The 27,331-nt window shown below is 34.5% G+C and overlaps 2 protein-coding genes across 3 annotated transcripts in view; one reads left to right on the top strand and one right to left on the bottom strand.

The window, feature by feature from the left end:
- The window catches only part of SLC71A1 (solute carrier family 71 member 1), a 39,881-nt gene extending 27,821 nt beyond the window's left edge, over nt 1–12,060 (top strand). For both annotated transcript variants that reach the window (XM_012748601.2, XM_012748602.3), the window contains exons 9-12: nt 6,851–6,963; nt 8,141–8,238; nt 9,375–9,538; nt 10,816–12,060. In XM_012748601.2, coding sequence (XP_012604055.1) covers nt 6,851–6,963; nt 8,141–8,238; nt 9,375–9,538; nt 10,816–11,022 — 582 coding nt within the window. In that variant the 3' untranslated portion in view covers nt 11,023–12,060. The remainder of the gene's footprint in view (nt 1–6,850; nt 6,964–8,140; nt 8,239–9,374; nt 9,539–10,815) is intronic.
- A 457-nt stretch (nt 12,061–12,517) lies between these two features.
- The window catches only part of SASS6 (SAS-6 centriolar assembly protein), a 35,545-nt gene continuing 20,731 nt past the window's right edge, over nt 12,518–27,331 (bottom strand). Inside the window, exons 14-17 of the mRNA XM_012748593.3 lie at nt 26,272–26,400; nt 17,338–17,429; nt 14,479–14,573; nt 12,518–14,374 (exon numbers count right to left, since the gene is read on the bottom strand). Of these exons, the coding sequence (XP_012604047.1) occupies nt 14,268–14,374; nt 14,479–14,573; nt 17,338–17,429; nt 26,272–26,400 (423 nt within the window). The 3' untranslated portion in view covers nt 12,518–14,267. The remainder of the gene's footprint in view (nt 14,375–14,478; nt 14,574–17,337; nt 17,430–26,271; nt 26,401–27,331) is intronic.

The following is a 27,331-nucleotide window of genomic DNA, read 5'->3' on the forward strand; positions in this document are numbered from 1 at the left end:
TGTCATAGAGGGTGACTGTGGCTGGCCATTGACATGGGGCCTCATAGAGTAATGGTATCTGTGTGGAGTCACCAAAGTCAGAAGTTTGAGGTCTGTAGGTTCAGAAACTGAATTTTGTTAGTGTAGCTAGTATTTTGGGAACTAATATATATTAATCAGTATATGATATATAAACCAAAAAGCCAGCTTATTGTTGTGCACTAGAGTATATACACTGGTATGAAGTCAGAAATGTTATGTCTGTTGTTAGTCCTTGTTCTACTGTTGGCTCACTCATTCAGCAAATATTTATTGAATACCTACCATGTGTCAGGCACTGGGGATATAGCCGTGAACTTAACTAAATTCCTGCTGTTGTAGCATTTACATTCTAGTGGGATAAGACAGAAAATAAATAAGTCAGTATAAATGTATCAGGTGTAGTGAGAACTACAGAGAAAAAGAGGAAAGGGGAAATAAAGAGTAACTGGTGGCAGTGTTATAGGTTGGGGGGAAGGCCTTGCTTTTGATACAAGGTGACATTTGAGCAGAGAAGCAAAGGTATGAGGAACAAGCTGTGAGAATATCTGGAGAAAGGGAATTATAAGCACTGGGAACAGAAATAAAACCCCAAGGAGAGACTGTACCTGGCATGTGTAAGAATAGGAAGGGGGCCAGTATGGCTCTGGTGGAGTGAACAAGGGGAGAGTGTTAGGAAATGAAGTCTAAGAGGGAGTGAGGGACCAGATCTAGTGGGGCCTTATAGGTCATTATAAGACTTGAGTAAGATAGGAAGCCATTGGAGGGTTTTGAGCAGAGGAATGACTTGAAAGTATGTATCTTGGAAGCCCAGTTGGTAAATAGTGGTTGTTTGATGAATAAGATATTCATCAGCAGAGAGATTTGGATTTTCTTAGGCAATTTTCTTCATCCTGGCCTCCAAATTATCTCTTTTCCACAGTAAAATACTATTTTTCTCCAGTCCATAATTCTCTCACACAGGTCCTTTCTGTAAAAAACCTCACTCCTTGTTTGCTATTTGGCTTAGCTATTATTAGAGTCTCTGAAAATGATCTACTCTCAGTTAACACTTTTTCCCCATCTTAGTTCAATCTACTAGATTTCAACTTTCATTGTTTTATTCAACTTTTAAGAAAATGGAAGATAGGGTCCTTTGAATTGGATTCTTGGATGGTTCACCATCCCTTGGGTGGGATGCCTTCTGCAGATCTCATCATTTATGACTTTTTGGTGGGTTACTGATAAACTTCAAGTTTAAATTTAAATCCTATAATATACATCTTCCATGTCCCCACACATACGTACACATGGCATTGTGTATTAGTACTGTTTCTAACTTCAGTTTTATCCTGAAAATTTTTGATCTGGAAAAACTAATTGCATTTAAATATATATGCCTCGCCATCAGAAAATGCCCTTCAACTTTGGAGGAAAATATATTGTGTAAAAAAGACTTTTTTTTAAAAACATGCATCTTTTTGAAGTAAAATACAAAGAAAAATATACAAATAGTAAGTGTAGAACTAGATGAATTACCGAAGGTTAACCTGAGGCCAGGCGCAGTGGCTCATGTCTGTAATCCTAGCACTCTAGGAGACCAAGGCAGGAGGATTGCTTAAGCTCAGGAGTTTGAGACCAGCCTGAGCAAGAGTGAGACCCCATCTCTACTAAAAATAGAAAATTAGCCAGGCATTATGGCATGTGCCTGTGATCCCAGCAACTCAGGAGGATCACTGGAGCCCAGGAGTTTGAAGTTGCACTGAGCTATGATGCCACTGCACTCTACCCAGGGCAACAGAGTGAGATTCTGTCTCCAAAAAAAAAAAAGGTTGACCTGACCTTGCAATCCTAGGATTCAATCCAACAACCTGGTCTTGGTTTTCTTTTCCATATATTGCTGAGATTAGATCTGCTAATATTTTGTTTAGATTTAGGTAAAGAGAAAAGGCTAACATTTGCTGTAATGGCACTTAAAAGATTGCTAGCTGTAAGGTCTTAACTTTTGTTTCATATTTAACTGATCATGGGAACTGTAGGCACCTAATAAATTTGAGCAGTAACACTGCAGACTGATGAGTTGAAGGTGCTTTAGAGGGATTTTTTCCTCTGTTCATCAGATGGCACCTGGCACAGGGATGTAAGATGAAAACCAGTCTGTGAGAGCGCAGAATCTGGTAGAGTAGACATATAAATAAAGGAGAGGAGCGTAGTTGGATTTATATTGGAAAGATCACTGCAGCAGCAGAATCCTGAAGGCAGTAAGACTGGAAAGGAGCAAGCAGTACTCCAGCCAGCATTGTTGGCACCGCGTGGATTTATACAGCCACGCAGCCCACTAGGGAAAAGGTCTGTAAGTGACCATTCAGCTTTTCATGCCTACCTAGAAGCACAGTTCTTGAGATGCAAATCATATTAAGAACAGTGAAAAAATTAGTTGGACTTCAAAAACAAGTGAATAGGAGTGTACACTCTGCATGTAAAAATTGATACTACATTTTTATGTTGTATATGAACTACTAAAATATTACATATATAACCCCAAAGGTGGAAGAATGATGTTATGTTCTCATTTCTGCAGAAATACACAATTGAGAATGACTTGTCCCTTGTTGACCTCTCCTGCCACTGAAAGACCAGTGTCTTTCTCCCTCTTCCCCAGCAGCCAGAGCTACTCGTAGCGCTCCATTTATCATTTGTGCCTCTGTTTATTTTCTTACCCATGTGCCTTTGATCCTGCTGTATTTTCTGTCTCCCTGTCCTGTACCCTAAGTATCCATTTTCTGGGTTCCCATATCTCTATGATTGTACAGAATCCACTGTAATATAGATTTTATCTGTGTTTGTTTCTGATATTTTCCCCTCAGTAGTTTGTGAGCTCTAGTGGACTTCTGAATAGATTTCAAGGTCAGGACTATATCATATTCATCTCTGTCACCCTGGCACCCTGCACTGCCTGTAACCCAGCAGGTGCTAAATTAAAGGTCATTGGTTTTTTTCCATAGTGTTTTTAAAACCTTAAAAATTAATAGTAAGGATTTAAAAATCAGGAAGTGTTATGTGAAATTATGGATAGCTTCTCCCCAAAAATGATTAGATCTGGTAACACTAGAGGGACCCACCTTCCAGTAAGAGCCAAGTAGCTGTCCCCTTTGGGGCCTTTTCAGTGTGGTTTGCCACAGGTCTCATTACTGATATGTGAGTTCCTAACACTTTCACTAAATACATATTTATAAGAGGACACGGATATAGTTCTACACATTTTTTCCTTCTGTATTCTCATATCTAGTCATCTATGTGCCTCCAGGCCAATTCCTGAGCTCCTACTTGACACACAGGCTGGACATTTCAGCCTTAACATGGCCAGAACTAAAATCTGGATTCCCCTGCCCATGCTCTTGTTCTCATTTGGTGGCATCACCACTTCTGGTTATTTGGGCCAGAAACCTCGACATTCATGATTCCTTTCTTTCTCCTTAGCCCACATCCAGTTTATCTGTCACCTCTATCTCCAATATATATCCTGAATCCAAGCATTTCTCATGCTCTTTGTTACTAGGAACCCAGTCTAAGCCATGGCAGTAGCCTTCATCTGGTGTCTCTGCTTCCATTCTTGCTTTCTTGCAGTTCATTCTCCTCTTGGCAGAGTTAATTTTTATAAAATGGAAATTTAATCTCATCTCTTTTCTGTTTAAACTTACTTTCTGGCCAGACATGGTGGCCTATACTCATAATTTTAGCACTTTGGGTGGCTGAGGCAGTCCACAAGTTTGAGAGCAGCCTGAGCAACATAGTGAGACCCAGCGTCTATGAAAAATTAAACAATTAGCCAGACATGGTGGTGCAAGCCTGTAGTCCCAGCTACAGGAGGCTGAGACAGGAGAATCGCTCAAGCCCAGGAGTTTGAGGTTGCAGTGAACTATGATGACACCACTGCACTCTAACCTGGGCAACAGAGCAAGACCCTGGCTTGAAAAGAGAAAGGCCTTCCCCGGATCCTGGTTCAAGCAGCATATCTGTCACATTACCCTATTTTATTTTCATCATAGCAGCTACAACCTGGGAGTATCCTACTTGTTAAATAAGCATGCTCATATCCAGCTTTCCTCCACTAGAATGTAGTCTATGTGCTGACTGGTACTTTGACTTTTTTACTATTGTGTCCTCAGACCTACAATAAGAGTTGGACTTATTAGGAACTTGGCAAGTATTTGTTGACAGACTGACCAAGGTGATGTCAGTGTTAACTGTTAATAAGCTGTGTCATCTGGGTTAAGTCAAAATGAGAGTTATATTAAATTAAGGGAAGCAAGCTAATTTTTTTTTCTGTCTAGTACACTGTATTAAGTAATTTATTCCATTATTATTATTGAGTTGAGAATACTGTGACATTAAAACTCATGCATGGTTTCTGTAAAGTTAAGAACTTAGTAGGTGCTGGGGATACAAAGGTGAATAAGAGAAGAGTCCCTCTCCTCCTGCCCTCGAGAAGAAAATCTATGTCCCTAGATAGAATGTCATGTGATAAGGATCAGTGTCCTTGTGGCTTGGGGTCACAAGATGATAAGATGTGGGAGAGAGGGAGTGTGAGGGGAGTTCACACAGCAGTAGGCCTAATGTAGTAATTCTGTATATAAGACATTACCCCAGGCAAGGGGAATTAGTATTTCTGAATTCTGTTTTCAGTGTTAATGATTCATCTCATGGCCTTAAGAAAATATATTTACCATTTTTTTCTAGTTACTACATCTATAAAATGGAAATGGGGCCAGTAATGTGCTCTCTCTGAGCCTTATTAATGAATTGGAATTTATTCTTTGAGAATAGCTTCCCACAAAGGGAAAGATACCAATTTCTATAAGTAAATACTTACTGGCTGGCTGGGTTGGATGAAGGGCTATGAGATGACTGCATCTTATAAGCATTTTTTTTTTTAAATATTCATTATCTATGCTTGAGAAGCATCAGCTTCTTAGACCAGCATTACTGAAAGAATACATGCTCCGGGGTACACAGCTGGCCAGTTCATCCTTTTCTCACTGAGCTGGGCTTGCTGGTCAGTGCTCTTTACTTCCTTGTCTCATGGCTGAAGTGGCAGGTATTTCATCATAGGTGAAATCTGTATATTTTAACAGCACTCCTTCCTCTTAGGTTGCATTTAGCAATGAATGATGAGAACACATGTTTTTTGCCCTGTGAGTTCCTAGAGCCATAAAAGGAATCACAGCTTTTTAGATGAAACTGCTATATTTGGGGATATTCTTGAAAGTAGTTTCCCAAAAGTTATTTAACTTTGCATATAGTTCCTTGTCCTTCCCAGACAATTTGATGCCATAGAGCTTTGGGTATACTCATAGTTTGGTTTTTCATAATTAATTGAAACCAGTCTTTGATACAGTCTATAAATAAAATCAAGAGATACTAAAATCCTTATCATTTCTAATCTTTTGGTTATTTTTATAATATTGGCCACCGGCCCACCTGTAAACCATGGATAAGGTTGTTTACCACCTTAGAAGTAACAAGATCATACAGGTCACATTTGACTGGGGGCAATAAAAATTGAAAATCTTCCTCATACTTGTCAGAGTGGAAAGTACTAGCTTTATAGTGAAAGGATGATCAAATGTTTCTTTCAGTTGAAGTTTTTTTTTGGTTAACTGCTGGCTTTGGGTGAGTTCCCTTCTGTGGCCGAGGTGTGTAAAATTCTACAAGACAGCCAGGCCTTGTGGAATTCAATCTTTTACTCAAGTGATTTAAGTGAAAGTCTTAAGAAAGCTGTGAGTCCTAATTATTCAAAAATCCTTAAAAGAATCTGCATTTGCTTTTCACTGGCATATTTGTGATTAAATTGTTAAGACTGTCTCAAATTTAAAGAATTCTAAACTTACTGTATTTTATAATTGAGTTTTAGAGTGTCAGCTGTCATAGTGATTTCCTAAATTATTTTTACTTCTTTTTCTATAGGCTTATTTGCTATCTTAAACAGTATTGTATTTAAAACTTAGAATAGCAAGAAATATTATCTGCTGTCCAAAAATCATTGCTTAATTTCTATTAACTGTGAAAGAAAAGTCTAATAAGAAAACCCATCCACTAATAATATTGTTTATTAAATGCTTACTATGTGCTAGGCCCAATGCTAAGCACTTCGTATATGTCATTTAATTCATATGACAAGGCTTTAAAAGAGGTGCTATTATCCTTATTTTTAAAGAGATGAAAGTGAGGTTTAGGGTGAAGCGACTTGCCCAGGGCCACACAGTTAGAGCCAAGATCATGATCCAGGCTGTTTTTCCAAAGTCTTGTTCTTGGTTATTATACCATACTTCTCCCAAATTATTCTTATTAAATTGATTTATTGTTTATAAATGCTTCATGGTTTCAACAATAGATTGATTTAGGTAAAGTGTATATGGGTAATCATTGTACTATATCAGTTTTTCTTGGGGGAATAAGCATCTTGGACTAACTCGGACCTAAAAAAACTTATTTAAAGCTATTATAAAATAGGCCTTCAAATCATTAGTTAGAATCTTGTGTCTCTACCATTTTCAACTTCTGGTTTAAGTAGTCCTCATTACGGAATAGAAAGTTTTACCTTTCAGTTCTCTTTCTCTCAATCTGGATTTGTATCAGCAGAGAGACCTTTCATCTGCTTACATCACTTGGACCAATGATCTCAGGTATATTCAGGGCAATTGTTGCTAAAAGTCAAATTGTAGAAAAGTAGTAATGATAATCCTTTTGTATTATAGGTTTAAAGAAGTCACCAAATATTTTATTTTTATTTTTAAAAACTTTATTGTGATAAACCATTTTCGTGTTTTTTTTGTTGTTTTTTTCCCCCCAGACAATAGTCTTGAGTTTACTTATGAGGTCAATTGGAAATAAGAACACCATTTTATTGGGTCTGGGATTTCAAATATTGCAGCTGGCATGGTATGGATTTGGTTCAGAACCTTGGTAGGTATAAATATTTTAATGTTAATTTTCTTAATTTTGGTGTTAGCCTTTTTTTCTTTATTTGCTTTACCTAGGGCATAGACTTTAGTCTGTCTCTTGCTATGCTTTTTTTTTTTTCAAAATATATATAATACAGATCTCCCACTTGTGTATTTATATATTCTAGAATAGCTTGAGGATATTGAAAGAGGTGACCTTTTATAGCTAAGTGACAGGCTGAATTTTTGAGTGAGATTATAGAGCTTTTGAATCTCTAAGGAGTATTTAATCTAGATTAGTTTGTCACTAGGAAAAGACTTTGTAATTCCATAGCAACAAGGCCCTGAAAGTTTGCATTATTTACCATTTTTGTTTTTCCGATTAGAAAAAATAGTTGTGTAACACTAGTGATCATTACTGACCACAAACCAGAAGTAAAAAAAGTCCAGTTGTTTTGGTCCCAGCATCATGCTCTGTCTCAGCCAGTCTGGTTTCCTGCAGGCAGCTGATGGTAGTAGTCAGGCTGCCCACATTTGCAGTATCATTGTGCCTAAGGTATTACAGGACTGAACTCTATCTGTTGTTTGCACTAATGTTTCAAACAACTGACCACTTCATCTGTGTTTGGACTTGGATATGAGTAAGCACCAAGTGTGTGTTTTGGTGGATGATTTTCTAGTCTAGCTTTTACAGAGAGGCACTCACAATTTAAATTATCGAAAACATTTCTTTTAAATATCGAGCCAGGAGCTTCCAAGTTACTTATTCTTTACAATTTAAGGATTAGATAAAATCAGTGATATCTTCACACTGAATTATAAGTTCAGGAGACCCTTGCTGAAAGACGTGTTGGCTTCACATGTTTGGAAACATTTGATGTTTCTTTATCTGTATTATACATTACCCTCAACATAACCTCTCAACTTTGTGCAGAAATAATACCCAACACATTTTACAGTTTGGAACATGATATCCCAGTTTTATATTAACATCTCACACCATTCTTGTGAATAAGTGGCTGTGTTTTTGTTCAGGGTTAAACTTTTATGTGACAGTCCCAGAGTCACCTAGTAAGAAAGGAATAGAGCAAGTCCTGTACCACAGCAAGAGTTACTTGATTTGAAGTATATAGTTTGACTTTGACGGAGACAGTGGAGAAAAAGAATTTATTATTTTTGTTTTGTTACTTTGATTGCAGGATGATGTGGGCTGCTGGGGCAGTAGCGGCCATGTCTAGTATCACCTTTCCAGCTGTCAGTGCACTCGTCTCACGAACTGCTGATGCTGATCAACAGGGTGAGTTGATAAGGGAGCCAGTGATAATTATTTAAAAGTACGGAATATTCTAATCCTGTGTTCTTTCCATTTCCTAAGTACTGAAATACAAGTATATCTTCAGGGTAGAGAATTTAAAAATTGCTTTCAGTGTACACAGGAAAAGCAGATTCTAGGGTATTATCCTTAGGTAGATATATATTCCCTTGTCTCTCACTTTAATAGGTGGCTCTATCTGTTCTTTTGCTAGAAAATGTAGTAATGAAGGTTGACCATCTTATATACACTAAACATTTATGTATTGTTTGCTATGTTATGCTAGGTACCTTGGTATAATTTTCATAGCCCTTTTATTAAAATCTTATGGGTACAGCCAGGCATGGTGGTGCATGCCTATATAGTGTCAGCTACTTGGAAGCTGAGGCAGGAGAACTGCTTGAGCCCAGGAGTTCAAGACCAGCCTGGGCAGCATAGCAAGACCCCTATCTCTAATTTTAAAAAAATCTTAATGGTTTTAGTTATCTAAAGATATAGAATATAGCAAAATATTTTTATTGTCTTATGCTTTCGTGGTGGGAACATTTAATTCTTATAATTGCTAACAGATAAGGAATAATTCTTTGAAAAGGATGTTTTATCTAGTCATAAGGGAAAAAAGCATGTTGCAAAAGACTGGCAGTGATAGATACATAAGGAAGGAAAGGCCTATGGCTAAAGCAAATGGCATTTTAAATTTCAGAGAAGATCCCAGAGAGAAATAAAAATCAAACAAACTATGAAAAGGTATATGTTTGACTAAAAAATGTCTGAAATAGCTACTTGGAGACAAGAGTTTTTAACATTTGTATTAATACTTATGAACTCATGACTGATTTTTAACCAAGGACATTTTGAAGGCTGTATCTAGGAAAATAAAGTGCTTCTGCCCACTTGTTTCTATGTTAGACCTTTATATTGGTACATCTGAGCTCCTGTTTGCATAAAGCAGCTTACTATATTTCGTGGAGCTGATGGCTCCTACGTTTTTAATATCATTGCTATAAATTGCTAGTGTCTGATAAATGCCTTCATTTTAGATCAAGTGATTTCATATTTGTACTTTTTCTAGGATATGAAAAAATAGGTCGTTTACTAAATAATTTATTTAAATAATTTAGGTGTTGTTCAAGGAATGATAACAGGAATTCGAGGATTATGCAATGGTCTGGGACCAGCCCTCTATGGATTCATTTTTTACATATTCCATGTGGAACTTAAAGAACTGCCAATAACAGGAACAGACCTGGGAACAAACACAAGCCCTCAGCACCACTTTGAACAGGTAATTATTCATTCACTTGATAAAACTGTATAGTTTGGATTAAAAGATAATGATTTTTGGTCACAAATGCTTTCATGTGAGATTCTTATTACTGATAGAATAAAACACTTAAAAACCAAAGTCTGAGGGACTGTATTCTCCTGTATACTTTTATGAAATTGGCTGTACAGAATGAAAAATTATTTAAGGTATCTAGTTTGTTAATTTATACCTACTGGCACGTGTAATAGCCAGTTGTCTATACTACTACCTGTCTTTTATCTGAGACCTTTCTAACATCACAGTTCCCTATATTAAGCTTATTCTGTATGAAAAGTCAGTTATGTTCTGGTAAATATATATCTTTTTTGTTTGTTTGGGTTTTTTTTGAGACAGTCTCACTCTGTCACCCAGGTGAGAGTGCCATGGCATCAGCCTAGCTCACAGCAACCTCAAATTCCTGGGTTCAAGCCATCTTCCTGCCTTAGCCTCCCAAGTAGCCGGGACTACAGGCGAGCACCACCACACCCGGCCAGTTTTGTTCAAAAGTAGAAATGGAGTCTCACTCTTGCTCAGGTTGTTTTCAAACTTCTGAGCTAAAGTGATCCTCCTGCCTCAGCCTCCCAGCTAGGATTACTGGTGTGAGCCACCACACCCAGCCCATCTTTGTTCACTCATTTACTAAACTTCCTTACAAATGAAAATATTAATGCCGAACAACATTGATCATATTAGTTAATACAGTTCATCGTTTTACTGGCTTATTTTACAAAGTTCTACATTAATCTTCCAACCAGCTAAGTCTGCTTTTAAATTAGAAAAGAATATTTGTTTGTGAGCTACCCCACAAGTGAAACTGGCAGAGCAAGTTTTTGCAAAAAATGAATGCATGTAATTTTGAGCTAAAACAAAGATCTGTTTCTTTTTGTAATAACCTGTGTTTTTCTCACTTTCAGTCAGTATAATTACCTTTTTGAAACAAAGAAAATGGTATTGATTCTGCTATGATAGCCAATATTATATGCTACTTGATTTCAAGATCTTCCTATAAATATTTTCCTCTTGGACTAACAAATTAAGTGAAGGTTCATGTCTGTGTACAGATTTTGTGCTGAAAAGTGACAATATGGTATTTTTGCATAGACTGTTTTGCAAGTTGTTATCCCCAGAATTTTATATTGAGAATATGATAATGTCTCTTTGGGCTTATAATTCATAGCAGTTACTACTAAGAGATAAGTAATTTCTTCTTATGAATAAAAGTGTGCAAAAATCCTAATTGTTTTATTCTTCCTCAGAATTCCATCATCCCTGGCCCCCCCTTCCTATTTGGAGCCTGTTCAGTACTTCTGGCTCTGCTTGTTGCCTTGTTTATTCCGGAACATACCAATTTAAGTTTAAGGTCCAGCAGCTGGAGAAAGCACTGTGGCAGTCACAGCCATCCTCATAGTACACAAGCGCCAGGAGAGGCCAAAGAACCTTTACTCCAGGACACAAATGTGTGACGACTGAAAATCAGGAAGATTTTTCTATCAGCACCCAGGTCTTGGTTTTCACCTCTAGTTCCGGATGTACATTCCATTTCCATCCACAATGTACTTTAAGATTGTCTTAAGAAATGTATCTGCATGAACTCCGTGGGAACTAAAGAAGGTGGGAACTAAAGAAAGAACCGGACAGTTTTCCAAAGATGTTACAATTTCTTTTGAAAAGAAACCTTTTGTTTATTAGCACCAATTTCTTGCCACTAAGCTGTTTGTTTTATTATACATCCTTTAATTAAAAACTATATATGTAACTTCTTAGATATTAGCATATGTCTCTGCTACCATTTCCTTAAGGTGTTGAGCTTTAACTCTATTTATGCTGACCCTCAGTGAGACAGAGTAGGTAGTATGGTTGTGGACTTGTTTAACATTTTAAAATCTTGAGTCAGATTTTAATATTATAAAATCTTGGGTCAAATAATTCAAAGCCTTAATGCAGATGCACTAAAATAAGAAATGGTAAATGAATTGTTTGCATTAAAAAAAAAACTCTTAAGAAAATTGTACTAAATCGAAATCATGTTTTAAGCTTCTTTGCGGTAATTTTATTTTAAACATTATTCACGACCATTTTTAAAGTGAGAAAATATCAGCCATTTAGAATTTAAATTGGGGTGTTCGGAGCCTATAAACCTAAATGCTGGCTCAAATTTGTTCCCCAGATACTTCTTATACCACTATTCTTTTAATGTTTGCATAATCATAAGAACCTCAACACTTGAATACATAATCTAAAAATTATATAGTAAAGCTGGTAGCCTTGAAAATGTCAATGTGATATCTATATGTAGATAAATATATATAGTGGCCTTTCAGGACTGTCACAGTAACACTTTATTTACAGAGCTAATGTTTGTCCTAAATTTTCAGGACCCTAGAGGAGAGCTTTATACAATTACTGATGTGAATTTCTCTAAAGTGTATATTTTTGTGTCCAGTTATATTATTTAAAAAAGTGTTACTTTGTAAAAATTGTACATAAAGTATTGTATAGTTTACACTGTTTTCATCTTGTGTGTGCTTATTGCTTAATGCTTTTTAAATTTGGAACACTCACTATGGTTAAATAAGGTCTTAAAAGAAATGTAAATATTCAGTTAATAAAATTAAATATTTTAATGATTTCTTTTTTTAAAAAAAAAACGTCTTGATCTGTGAATCCCAGTAGGGCCTGTTTGGGCTTTATATTATATTATTACCATAATCATTTATTTTAACAGTAACAAATCAAAACTTTATCCTTTCTCTCTTTGAATCCATTTCTTTTCCCTCACTAAAAGATACCCTTGTAGAAAAATGAGGAAAGAAATGAAAACTTGGTATGCATATTAACCAGAGTACTTGATTTTCTAAGTATAGATGTTGCGATCAATCTTATTTCTTTCATATACTTTTTACATGTCATATTCCAAAAGTAATTTTAATACTTTATTACAAAGCTCACAGTTTATAGAAATAACATTAAATGCAACATTTTGATTATTAACACATGTACAATTTTACACTGCAAAACCATTTCAAATAAAATTTTAAGAGGTAGAACAAATAAGCCTGTATATATACATTTAATTACAAAAACATCTGCAGCAAGTTGGTATATCCAGAATGATGTTATCCTATCTTTTGGAAATGCTCTCAATTTTCCGTGTGTGGCTATGGAAAAGGGATATCTATATTAAAAAAAGAGAGAGCTACCTGTATGTCATGTATTCCATCCCAAACCTGTCACAATATTTTATATATATTATATAGTATTTACAACAAAGCAGATTCCAATATTACCAAGAAGCTTTCTTTCCAGAATAGTAAGTGCTATCAAATGATGGTAACTAAATATTCTTACTAATGTATATCTAAGTGAGGGAGAGTCACTGCCCAATATTAGTTACTGAATTTTCAGATTAGATCCCTAGTTTAAGACAGCTTGCAATTACCAGCAAATTCAAAGTATAAGACTCTAGATAGTGGCATCATAAAAAAAAGTTAGCCAAGATTCTTTGTCTTACCGTGGAACCCAGTAACGTTGATATGTCATTAATATCTTGAAATGTCTCTTTCCTTATCTGTAATAAAGTACTTGAATATAATTTAAAACTATCACATGAGCGTTAGCACTGTGCAAACAAAAATTGATTTGGAAGACACAAAAGAATGCTACTTGGTATTGGATGGTTGTCAACAAGAAAACACTGGTGGGCCCTATGATTCTGGGTGAGTTTTTTAAATCACCTAATTTTTTCCAAGAAACAATTCTTACTGGAATCTTATAAGGAAGAGAAGAAACTTATAACTTCTAACAGTTATTTGTTTTGCCTACTTTATTAATATTAAAATCAACCAAAGTTTTGATATTATAAAAACAAATACAGTGAATATTCATGATGCTCTTATAGTAAAGATTTTATATGATGCCAATTTTTAAAACAAAATTCCACCAATACAGACTTAACTGCATAACTAATAAAAATCCAAATTGAGAAAAATTGGATGAGTAAAAACTTTCAGGAAGCACTAAAATCCTTTCACTTCAAATGACTTAAAGCACTGTATACCTGATCTAGTCATGTAAATACACTCTCCAAATTAGTTTTACAAATATATCACATTCATTTAGTAGATTCATTCAATAAGTATTTCAAGGAAAATACATTTACTTGCTATTAAGGCTTAATTCATTTCAGTCTTTTAAGGTTAATTTAGGATTTTTCCCTTTAATGTAAACATCATCAATAATAGATATTTTAGGAGATAATTTTCCCTCATAATTTTCAGGTGGTAAATTTAAAACTTACCGATGAAAATGATAAAAATGAATTATTATCATTCTTTGGTTTCATACTATTACATTCTAAGCAAGTTTTAATTTACTCAGATTTTCAAAATGATTAGAATCTCCCTTATAAGGATCAACTCTTTCCTTAGAACTGAATTTCTAAGGATTAATTTAATAAAATTCATACTATTACCCTATAAAGCACCATGTCCACAAACCAAAAGTCATTTACTCAGAATCTTTACCAATCCCTGAGTACAAATTTGTCCCTATCAACTGCCATAAATGACAGCAGCACTTAATAAAGAATCCAAACAATCTACAATAGCTGAAATAAATTTGAAACTTGCTTGTTTAGGATTTATGTTAACATTTTTAAACCACCTGAGTTTCTAAAAATGTCAATAAAAAGTAAAACATGACATTGGAATTAACTGTTTGGTAACTGCCCAGGGAAATATGCTGAAGATGTAGAAGGGAGCACTGTGGGTTTGGAAGATGTCTGTAGTGCTCCCAGAGTGCCATCTTTCTGATGGTCTGCAAATGAAGACAAAACAAGATTATTGGTACTCACTCAGTCTTTGTATGTACATTCAAGAAAACCACAGTGTACAGAATCCAATTCAAAAATGCCTTCTCACCTGAATTACTAAATAGATTCTGGCTGAGTCCACGTAAAGGAATGCTATCTTCCCTTTTCTTCAGGTATTTGGATTCCAGCCCTAAATTTTCACCACTTAAAAAGAAAATAGTAATAACAAAGTCTTATTTTGTCTTCATTAGTTAATTTTGAATCTTTGTCTCATATACACATATAAACTATATATAAGATAACTAAGTTGTATTTATAGCTTAACTTTTATTCAGATCATATTTACTGGTTTCCTAAGCAAATAATAATTTGTCTACATATAAATCAAAGTATCCTTTTCAGTAAAGAGTAAATTGCAATGAATTAAAAATTCTAAGACCTTCACCAGCAAATTGGTATTAACAGATCAACACTTAAGTGGACATGTAGTAATAACATTTATTGGGTGTTGGGCAGGTGGGCATGGGCAATATACATAACCTTAACATTTGTACCCCCATAATATGCCGAAATAAAAATTCTTAAGACCTGAGATAAAGACTGTGGAAGAAATGAAAATCTATAAGTACTATAAAAATTTTAAACAGTAGCACAAAGTGTTACATGATAGATATAAAAAAAAATACAAACATGCCTTGAGAATATCACTATTACTTTAGTAATTTCTAGCTCACCCTGTATTTAAAATGAATAAGATTTATTTTTTGCCCAGGCGCAGTGGTTCACGCCTGTAATCCTAGCACTCTGGGAGGCCGAGGCGGGCAGATTGCTCAAGGTCAAGAGTTTGAAACCAGCCTGAGCAAGAGTGAGACCCCCATCTCTACTGTAAAAAGAAAGAAATTAATTGGCCAATATATAGAGAAAAAATTAGCCAGTCATGGTGGCACATGCCTGTAGTCCCAGCTACTTGGGAGGCTGAGGCAGTAGGATTGCTTGAGCCCAGGAGTTTGAGGTTGCTATGAGCTAGGCTGACACCACGGCACTTACTCTAGCCTGGACAAAGTGAGACTGTCTCAAAAAAAAAAAAAAAAAAAAAGATTTATTTTTCCTTTGACCAAAGGCTCTTCAAAATTTTGTAAGCGCTTCAAAGTAATCATTGTCAAATATTAATACATGGTAACAATGAACTCTGGTCAGATGAATACAAATGTGACATTTTGGAAAATAAAAGTATTTCTGTATTTTTCCCCATTCCACACTGCATTCCTGCTTTCTAATTCTGTTCAGTGTTAACAGTTTCCCTAGTAGTACACTTGTAATAAGTTAAAGGCTCTTGCAAAACAATGACAATATATCCTTAAAATTAAATGCTGGTTGATCTTTTCCCAATTTTCAGAAAATAAGTGGGTGAATAGGCATTTTTTCAATTTCAACTTTTTTTCTTAACCTTGATAACCACTGCCACTTTTTGCTAGCTGAAAACAAATAAACCAGAAAAAACTCAAAATCACTCAATAGTCCTAATTTTAAGGACAAATGATTGATTTTGTACTACGAATATGATTGTCATATTTTCTGCTAATAAAATTACTCTTAGTGTGTATGATGAATTAAATATATAAACATGTTTCTCTACCATTAATAGGAATATCAGGTGCTCTGCCTCATGAACAAGTATGATATTAAATGTAACATATATATACATTTCAGGACCTCCAGGAATTCTGATCTTTTTCAAAAAAAGGGAGGCTTACAAACATTAACTATTTTTAATACTCATCCTAGTGGCAATTTCAGAAGATCTAATGAATAAAGGCAGGAGAGCTAGGATAAGAACCCTTTTTGAACTATGTTAGTAATTTAGTTTGCAATGTATTGAGATGGTGACAGCTCATGATAATGAGTGTCAGCAGACAGGCACTAAAGCTGTTAACTTTTAAGTAAATAACCATAATGATTTTTTAAAAATTACAAACATGAAGCCTACCCAGAGAGAAAAGTCTGCATGTATATATGTTGTTTAATTTAACCACAAGTTACTTAGTCAACAAACTTTGCTATCTAAACCCTATTTAAGACCTAAAAGCTAGGGAAAGAATGAGCAGGCAAAACAAGTCACAAATTGGCATTAAAGCTTATTTATGTTACCTAGGGGACAATGTCACAAACCATTTTACTCTTATTTACCATAAATTTCTAGCAGATTAACTTGCTGGTCTCTTACACTATGTTACTCTGGAAATAATAAATCAGAAAAATGGAGAGCTTCCAGGGGCAGACACAGCCATACAGGAAAACAAAAACAAAAATAGCTGACCATGAGAAAAAAGATTTCTATGTTAGGCCGGGCGCTGTGGCTCACGCCTGTAATCCTAGCTCTTGGGAGGCCGAGGCGGGTGGATTGCTCAAGGTCAGGAGTTCAAAACCAGCCTGAGCAAGAGCGAGACCCCGTCTCTACTATAAATAGAAAGAAATTAATTGGCCAACTGATATATATATATAAAATTAGCCGGGCATAGTGGCGCATGCCTGTAGTCCCAGCTACTCGGGAGGCTGAGGCAGAAGGATCACTCTAGCCCAGGAGTTTGAGGTTGCTGTGAGCTAGGCTGACGCCACGGCACTCACTCTAGCCTGGACAACAAAGCGAGACTCTGTCTCAAAAAAAAAAAAAAGATTTCTATGTTTATGCCCAAAAATACTTAAAAGGGCAATATTGAGTTATGTAGGAAAATCTCTTAAGATAAATAAAATTTTACTGTGTGTCTCAAGAGTATCCCAAAATTTTAAAAAATGGATGAGAAATCTATTTTTTATAGGTAAAAGTGACTCAACTTAAAATTCCACTGACCAATAACTTAAAATGTATCAGATATATAGGTGGGCACCACAGCTTTCAAACACCGATAAAAATTCTTTAAGATAGCCTTCAAAAGTATAAACATTAAATTTTATGTCAATAAATACTTACTTTTCCTTATCAGCTGAGCAAGGCATAGTTGCTCCTGACTGAACATCTCCTAGCGATGTATTTGGTTTTGTAAATTGCAAGTTAAACTGAACCTGTGAAGAGGAAAAACATCTCGTAACTGAATTAATGACAACTGAGTTCTATATTGAGATAGGTGGTGAAATTGTTTTTCTGATAAATCTTTTATAAAAATACAGGTTTCGTCTATATTTTATAACACAAGCACATTCTATTGAGAAGATTTAATATAAAGAATCCTATTTTTCCTTACCAAAAAAGTACCTGTCATATAAGCAAGACGAATAACACAAAATGATTCTCTTAATTAGTTTGAAAGAAAAACGTGAACACTAAAAATCATTCAAATGAAGTGTTCCAGAATTAAAAGTAACCAAGCACAACAATAATGCATTTACCTCTTACATTCTGAAAATTATTCTCTTTTCATGACTTTCAAAGCCTATTATATTTATTTAAGGATTCTAAATGAAGGCTTGGAATTTGAATTTTAAAATAGTCAAAAGTAATCAAGAATCTATGTAAAAACCTAGAGTAAAATATTAGCATTTATTAATAAGATATAGTAGCTTAAAGTAATAATGTACTATGACTGAGTGGGTTTTGTAACAGGAAGGTATAAATGGGCTCTATATTATGAAGTCTATAAACATATATCATTAAACCAATAGATCAAAGAAATCATGACCACCTATATACAAAAAGAAAAGGCATAAGAAAACAATACACATCAATTTTTGGTGAAAACTCAAAGTAGGAACAGATACTAACTTAATATAACATTATAAATTAGGAAGATATATGCTGCTGTACTTGGCTGCCAAAGTTCAATAATGTAAAGATACCAGTTCTCCTATATTAACCTACACTTAATTACATTACACACAAATAGGCTTTTTAAAGCAAGACAAACTGATTCTAATATTTTTTATAGAAAAATAAACATGCAATAAGAGGGAAGAAAATTTTAAAAAGATACCAGATATTAATACATAATACTTTCCAGTCACCAACCATAAACAATTTTAAAAATAGACAAAATAAACGAAAACAATGTCCTCAGATATCAGACCACAGGTAGCGCAGGACTGTAATTTCTGAGTGAATTGTTATTCCTATAATCAATCCAGCTTTCTGTTGGAGCCACTTTCCTGCCAACAAGTGCAGAGGAAGAACACAAATGCTGAACTGAGGGGATCAAGATGAGAATTTAGGGAGGTTGGGTGGCTAGAGACTGCAGGGCTGCTATATGGTGAATAGTCTCCTAGAAATCTGTTGATCTCCTTGAGTCTTTGCTGAGTACTAAGTACATGCATACAGTAAAACTCCACAAAGATGAGTAAATAAAGACAGGAGCATTTTAAGCTGCATAATTTCCAAGGTTCATAAGCAGAGAGTCCTTGGCTAGAGTGGAGAGCCATGAAGGATCACACCTTTGTATTAGGGGTGAACCATGTCTTGAGTAGAAGGTACTTTAGATACACCCTCGTAACGCTAAAGAGAAAAGAAAAAAAAAAAAACTTTGAGAGAATTAGAATCTATATAAAATGAGGCAAATAATAATTAAATAAATAAATGGACAGTCTCAATGGGACAATATTATGTGATCAACCAAGTATAATTGGAGTACCAAGGAGTACCAAAGGAAGAGAAGATAATAGAAAAAAAATGTGAAGAAATAATGACCAGAATTTCCTAAAGTGATGAAAACTATAAACCCCACCAGTTGAAGAGCCTCACAAAAACCCAGTGCATATGGATGCACATGCACCAAGCACATAATTAGGATGTTGAAAATTAATCCTAAAAAGAAAATCTTAAAAACACCCAGAGAAGAAAGTCACTTTATATGTAGAAAACATGATAAACATTGATGGCATCTTCAAAATACAGAAAGGAAAAAAGAATCTGTCAACCTAGAATTTTAAATGCAGAGAAAATGATGTCAAAATAATATTCCAGGGCCGGGCGCTGTGGCTCACGCCTGTAATCCTAGCACTCTGGGAGGCCGAGGCGGGCGGATTGCTCAAGGTCAGGAGTTCGAAACCAGCCTGAGCAAGACCCCGTCTCTACCAAAAATAGAAAGAAATTAATTGACCAACTAAAAATATATATACAAAAAAAAAAAATTAGCCGGGCATGGTGGCGCATGCCTGTAGTCCCAGCTACTCGGGAGGCTGAGGTAGAAGGATCGCTGAGCCCCGGAGATTGAGGTTGCTGTGAGCCAGGCTGACGCCACGGCACTCACTCTAGCCCGGGCAACAAAGTGAGACTCTGTCTCAAAAAAAATAAATAAATAAATAAAAATAATAATAATAATAATAATAATATTCCAGGACAAATGCAGAAGAATTGCCTACATACCTGCACTGTAATAAATCTTAAAGACTTGTACTGTAAGAGATCTTAAAGTTACTAAAGAAAAAGGAAATGATTCCAGATGAAGACTTAGATCTACAAAAAGAAATAAAGAGTATGTAAATAGTAAATATATGAGTAAACTAAAGACTTATACTCATTAATTTCTTTAAAATATACTTGATTGTTTAAAGCAAAAAAAAGTGGGATTCATAACAAATGTAAAAGTAAAATTTTGACAACAGTAGCAAAAGGACAGGAGGGAGGAAATGGAAGTATATTATTTTAAGGTTCTTATTTTACATGGAAAGCAATATACTATTATTTGAAGGTAGATTATGATAAGATGAAAACGTATATTGTAAACCAGAGCAAACAAAGAAAATAACAGTCAATAGTAGATAGAAAATGGAAAACAAAAAACAATGCACAAAGGCCAGCATGTCTGCTTTCACATTTACTTAAATTGTAATAAGGTGAGAAAAATAAATAAAAGGCAACCAAATTGGAAAGGAAGAACTGAAGTTGTCATTATTTTCAGATGAAACAATAGTTTTTGTGTAACGTCAAACAGAATCTACAAAAAAAAAATTGAGTTTAATAAATGAGTAGCAAAGTTTCAGGATACAAAATCAATATACAAAAATCAATTACATTTCTATATATCATTGAATATTCTGACATAGAAATTACTAAAGCAATTACATCAGCAAAAATCAAAAGGAATACTTAGGAATAAATTTAACAAAAGAAATACAAGACATGTACATTGAAAACTGCAAGACATCACTAAGAAATTAAAAAAGATCTAACTAAATGGAGAGATTCTTAAGGTTCATGGATTGGAAGATAAGATATTGTCAAAATAGTGTTTCTTCAAAAATTGACCTATAAATTCAATGTACCTATGTCAAAATCCAAATAGACTATATTATAGAAATTGACAAGCTGATCAAACATTTATATAAACATGAAAAAGGATCTAAAAATTGTAAAGAATATAAAAATTTTGAAAAAGAATAGAGTTGGTGGATTTATACTATCCACTTTTGAAACTTAATATAAAGTCATAGTAGTTAAGACAGTATGGTATTGGCACAAGGATAGGCATACAAATCAATGAAACAGAATTGAGAGTCCTGAAGAAAATCCTTACATTTATAGTCAATTGATTTTCAACAAAGGTGTTTAGACAATTCAACAGGGAAAAGGTCTTTTCAACAATGGTACTGAAATACTTGGAATATCCATAAGAAAAAAAAATGAACTTAGACCCCTACTTTACACCATACACAAAAACAGATCACAGTGGATCATAGATTTAAATGTAATAGCTAAAACTATAAAACTTCTGGAATAAAACACAGGAGAAAATGTTTTCAACATGTGGTTGGACAAAGAGTTCTTGGACATGACACCCAAAGGATGATCCATGAAAGAAAAAAATTTGATAAAGTGGACTTCATCAAAAATTAAAAACTTTTATGTTTCAAAAGATCCAACTAGGAAAATGAAAAGGGAAGCCACATTAGGAGAGAATATTTGCAAATCATATACTTAATAAAGGACTTGTATCCAGAACATACAAAGAACTCATAACTTAGAAGATGAATAAACTTGTTTAACACATATTAGATATTTAATTTTAGTGATTCTAATACATGTGTAGAACTTTGTTGTGGTTTTAATTTGCATTACTCTAAAAGCTAATGAGGTTGAATATTCATCTGCTTATTTGACATCAGTAAATCTACTTTGGTGAAACATCTATTTGAATGTTTTGCCAATTGTTAAACAACATTTACCACCAGCAGTCTAAGAGTTCAAGTCATTCATCATCCTTCTAACAGCTGGTAAAACCACTTTGGAAAAGTTGGTAATTTCTTAAAAATCAAACATATACCACCAGCCATTCCATTCCTAGGTATTCACCCCCAATAAATGTGAAGTCTTCATACAACTTCATACAACCTGGATGAACCTCAAACATGTTATTAGTGAAAGTGAAAAGACACCAAAAACCTACTTATTTTATGATTCTATTTATATGAAGTTTAAAAAGGCAAATTTATTTTATTTATTTATTTTTATTTCAGGATTTATAGTGACAAAAAACTAATCAGTAGTTGCCTAGGACTGGAGGCGGGAGTATGGATTAACTGAAAACAGGCACTAGAGAATTTTTGGGGTAATGTAAATATTCTAAAACTGAACTGTGGTGATGGTTTCACAACTCTATAAACTGACTAAAAGTATTGAACCATAAACTTCCAGTGGAAGAATTTTATGATATGGAAATTATACCTTAATAAATCTTTAAATTTCAAAAAAGGAAGCATAATGAAGAGAGTAAAAAGATAATCCAAAAATTGCAAATAACACATAAAAGCAACATCAGACTAGTGTCCAGAATATATAAAGAATGCTTATAAAATCATTTTATAAAGGTTAACTATCGTAAACAAAAAGATGAATAAAAGAAAAAGCCAGGCACAATGGCATGCACCTGTAGTTCCAGGTGCTCAGGCTAAGCTGGGAGCTGTCACTTAAGCCCAGGAGATAGAAGCTAGCCTGGGCAATGTAACGAGACCCCATACATAAATACACACACACATATACACATACACACAAACAAAACCAAAAACAAACATAAAAAAATGAATAAAAGAAATGAACAAGAATTTTACCAAAGAGAAAATATAACCCATAAATACATAAGATGATATTAATAATTAACAATATAATAAGATACTATTTTCAGCCACCAGACAGGCAAAAATGCCTTGGATCCAGTTATTTCTAGTAATTTATCCTATAAATCTATTTGTAAAAGCCACAAAGATGTATGCACAAAAGATAGGCATTGTAGCATTGTATAAGCATCTAATAGATTAAAAACAACCTAAATGGCTGGGCACAGTGGCTCACTCTGGGAGGCTGAGGTGGGCCAATCATTTGAGCTCAAGAGTTCGAGACCAGCCTTAGCAAGAGCAAGACTCCGTCTCTACCAAAAATAGAAAAAATTAGCCGGTCATGGTGGCGCATGCCTATAGTCCCAGCTATTCGAGAGGCTGAGGCAGAAAGATTGCTTGAGTGCAAGAGTTTGAGGTTGCTGTGAGCTAGGCTGACACCATGGCACTCTAGCCCAGGTAACAGAGTGAGACTCTGTCTCAAAAATAAATAAATAAATAAAATAACCTAAACAAACAATCACCCATAAACAGTACTAGTTAATTATAGTATATCCACATACTAGAATACTATGACATCATTAAAAACAAACAAAAACTTACATTCTGATACACTGAAATGGGCCTATTCCATGATGATAATGTCAAATGAAAAAAGCAAGGCATAGGCCGGGAGCAGTAGCTCACGCCTGTAATCCCAGCACTTTCGGAGACTGAGGCTGGAGGACTGCTTGAGGCCAGGAGTTTGACACCAGCCTGGGCAACAAAGCAAAACCATGTCTCTACAAAAAAGTTTTTTTTAATTAGCCAGGTGTGGTGGCATGCTCCTGTAGTCCCAGCTATTCCAGAGGGTGAGGCAGGAGGATCACTTGAGCCCAGGAGTTTGAGGTTACAGTGACCTATGATCACACCACTGACTACAGCCTGGGCAATAGAGTGAGACCCTGTCTCCCAAAAAAAAAAAAAAAATTAAACTACTTAAAAAAGCAAGGCATAGAACAGTAGGCATGTACTATTTATGCTCACCTATATAGACACTCATATATATATATATATATATGAACATACATACATATATATGCATGCACATATATTCTTGTATATGCTTTAAATATTTTTGGAATGTATCATAAGAAATTTCAAAATGTTTTTCTCTGCAGAGAGAATAGGGATCACAGTACAGACATTTAGACAGTAGTATCCTCATGTACCTCAGGAAGCTTCTTATACTCATACATTATCTATTTTTTTAAAATAGTTAATACTAAATAAACAGAAAATTTATTTAGAATCATCCAGTGAATGAGATGGTTAATCAAACCAAGTAATGCTATCTCTAGAAAAAATCTGTGTTTGGATGCACGCTGGGGCCAAACACTATCAAAATACAATGGCATCATCACAGCTCACTGTAACCTCAAACTCCTGGGCTGAAAGGATTCTCCTGCCACAGCCTCCCTAGTAGCTGGGACTACAGGTGTGCAAAAACCACACTAAGCTAATTTTTGTATTGATCTAGGCAGCCCAGGCAATGGAACAAGACTCTTGTCTCAAAAAGAAGAAAAAAAAACACTACCTACACCAATGGCCACCAAAGAAGGCAGTGATTAAGACCATCCATTGAGGTTGGAGAAGAAAATCTTATAACTTCAATTTATATCCATTTGTAATCTCATTCTTTAATTTCTATTTTTGAATATATTTTATTATTAATAATAGTAGATAACATTTATGGAGCACTTATGTATCAGGCACTATTCTGAGCAAATACATTAATTCATTTAACTCAATAATCCAGTAAGGTAGAGAAAATTATCACTCCATTTTACATGTGGGGAAATGAAGCATAAGAGTAGGATATTATCTGTTTGTTTTTTAGTGGCTTCCCCAACTTTACATTGATAGAAGCAGGATTTAAAGTCTAACATCAGATTCCACTTTAACTACTAAATTATATTGTATATAATAAACTATTTCAGCAGTATATGCATAAATTCATAAATATTCATGAATTAGAGCTCAAAGTGTTTTGTTTGTTTTAGGGTTTTTTCTTACTGTTGGGAATACATGATCAAAAGAATATGGAGGCCAGGCACAGTGGCTCACGCCTGTAATCCTAGCACTCTGGGAGGCTGAGGCAGGTGGATTGCTTAAGGTCAGTTCAAAACCAGCCTGAGCAAGAGTGAGACCCCATCTCTACTAAAAAAATACAAAGAAATTAATTAGCCAACTAAAATATATAGAAAAAATTAGCTGGGCATGGTGGTACATGCCTGTAGTCCCAGCTACTTGGGAGGCTGAGGCAGAAGGATTGCTTGAGTTCAGGAGTTTGAGGTTGCTGTGAGCTAGGCTGACACCACGGCACTCTAGCCTGGGCAACAGAGTGAGACTCTGTCTCAAAAAAAAAAGAATATGGAGAGCAATGATATAAAAAACACAAAGTCTTACTCCTATATTTAAGAATATTCTTGTTATAATGATTCCTGTGATTCCACAATACCTACAAAAAAAGTAATCTCATTATTTTATAAGTTATATTATTCTACCAAGCAGGCAACTATAATAGTTCTTGTCCTCATTTTGTATGTTTTATACACACACACACACACACACACACACACACACACACACATTTTTTTTCCTGGAAAGTTGTTTAAAATAAAAAACTGTGAATTTCATCATAATTCTCAAGAAAAAAAATGATCCCAAATGTAATCACACTTGAGTATACTGATATTTATATCATAGAACAATAGTATTCTTTTGAATGCACATATCTAATTCTCCTTAAAAAGCAATGCATGAAGAGCCAATTAAATGCCTCAAAATATTCTTTACATAACAGTAATCTAAGCACAAAAACTCAGATTTAATTCTCATTTCATTGAGAATTCTCTATAGCTCCAGATAATTAATAAAGCTATGGCTAAAAAGAGCAACACAGCCAACTTATTTTTAGAAGAGCCCAGACCTAATTTGATAAAAGAGTTTATAAGAGGGCTCCCTGCTCTTGGGGCCCCAGAACCTCGTCCATGAGTGTATAATAAAGCCACGTGGTTTGCCCCCCCCAAAAAAAAAAGAGTTTATAAGAGAGTTTATACCAGTTTCAAAGTCTTAAATTCTATCTTTTATAAAGCATTTTTTTCATAAATGTTTGTCTCCATGATGTAGGAAAAAAATCAACTTGGACCTGAATTTAGGAATAAAAATAAAAGCAGTGTCTAGTCTGGGTGGATTAAATTATTGTGAAAATAAAATTGTAATACATATGAAAACAATATATATTCCTAATGGTACTTATCTATAAATATATGTATACACATAAAAAACTAAGACATTAGTAATAATAGTGATGATGAAGAACTCAAGTGGGTAAAAGAAAGTCTTAACAAATAAATCAAGGGTTGGAGGGATTGCTAGTTATACACTATTTGAGATAATGTTGCCAGAACTACATTGTAGAATTTGATATAAGCTGCCCTACCAGAGCTCTAAATTCTGGCAACAAAATCCAAAAATGTTACCAAAGCTAATATTCCAGCAGTATATTCTTGTCAATAATGCTAGTTATGCTTGAGAATTGTAGGATATATTAATATAAGCAGAATGAATAAAAATGGAGAGGTTGATTAGAAATAAGGTTTAAGCAGACTGATATCCAGTTTTTTATAAATTATAGTGACTCAAGAAATACAGTACACATAATTTCTATAAGCATATATACTATTCAGTAATGTATTCAATTTAATATATTACCTAATATTTAGCAACTGACCAAATAAAAAATGAACTTATAAAAGATAAAAGATATTTGTATGCTAATAAATTGCTATATTTTTCCAGAAAAAGTATTAGTTAATTAGGTTACCTTTGGTCCTGAAACTGAGTGGAGGGCATTTTTGGCAGATATGGAATGAGGAAAGGTATTTTGAAATGCAAATGCAGAGGAGACAGGATAGCCAATCCCACAAGTTGGGTAAGTTAGTCTACCATCAACCTAAAAATAAAAACATAAAAATGATTAAAAATGAGAAATTCTAAATAGTATTTATTAATCAGGAGGCATTAGCATGTGTTATAATAGCTAACAGTTAAGAGCGCTATCTCAGAGGCCAATTTGTTTATGATACCACAAAACTCTGCTTTATTATATAGCATGAAGCTGGGATACCTTTGAACCAGACAGTTTTTTTGAGTGGTTGTACAAGCCTGGATAAAATAAACTACTGGACCTGCCCTTGTACTTTGTTAAAACAAAGACTTCTGAACCATCTTGTTTTATTCTAGGGTTCCTGAAAAGCAGAGGAATTGGGGATACGGAGTCAGAGATCAATAGGCTAATCAAAGATAAAATAAAAATTTTCTGTCAAACTGAGTAAAAAGATCAGTGTTCTTAAATGGACTGAGACAATAATTGGATTTGCACTAATTTTCAATATTCTGGCATCACTATTAACCAATGTTATAAAAACAGTTTATTTTTGTAAGAGACCAACTGAAACAAAAATCTTAAGAAGCATCTGTTCAGACCAATGGCTGCACAACAAAAATTTCTTTCACACAGCTGTCTATCACCAGTCATTCAAGATTAAGCCAGTTAAATTTTTTCAAGTTTATAATTCAGACTCAAGCACTTCTGTAGCTTTTTCCAATTTAGCAGCAATTTTTTCCATTCTTTAGGCATTTAGTACTATCTGATTTGCCAGAGTAGATTAAAAATTCAATTAGGTATGTGAATTTCAAACCGTCTACCAATGCCTTCCATCAGAAGACCACCAGGAACACATCCATAGATGTACAAGCTGGGTTTATTATTCCTCCTTGCAACAAGGGAAACTGCACACCATGGAGAACTACAGGGTAATTCAGTAAGTGGGTGTTAAATGGAACTTACTTTATGGATTTAGACAATGATAGGAGATTTAAGA

The sequence above is a fragment of the Microcebus murinus genome, chromosome 2, assembly GCF_040939455.1.
Source record: "Microcebus murinus isolate Inina chromosome 2, M.murinus_Inina_mat1.0, whole genome shotgun sequence".
NCBI lineage: Eukaryota > Metazoa > Chordata > Mammalia > Primates > Cheirogaleidae > Microcebus > Microcebus murinus.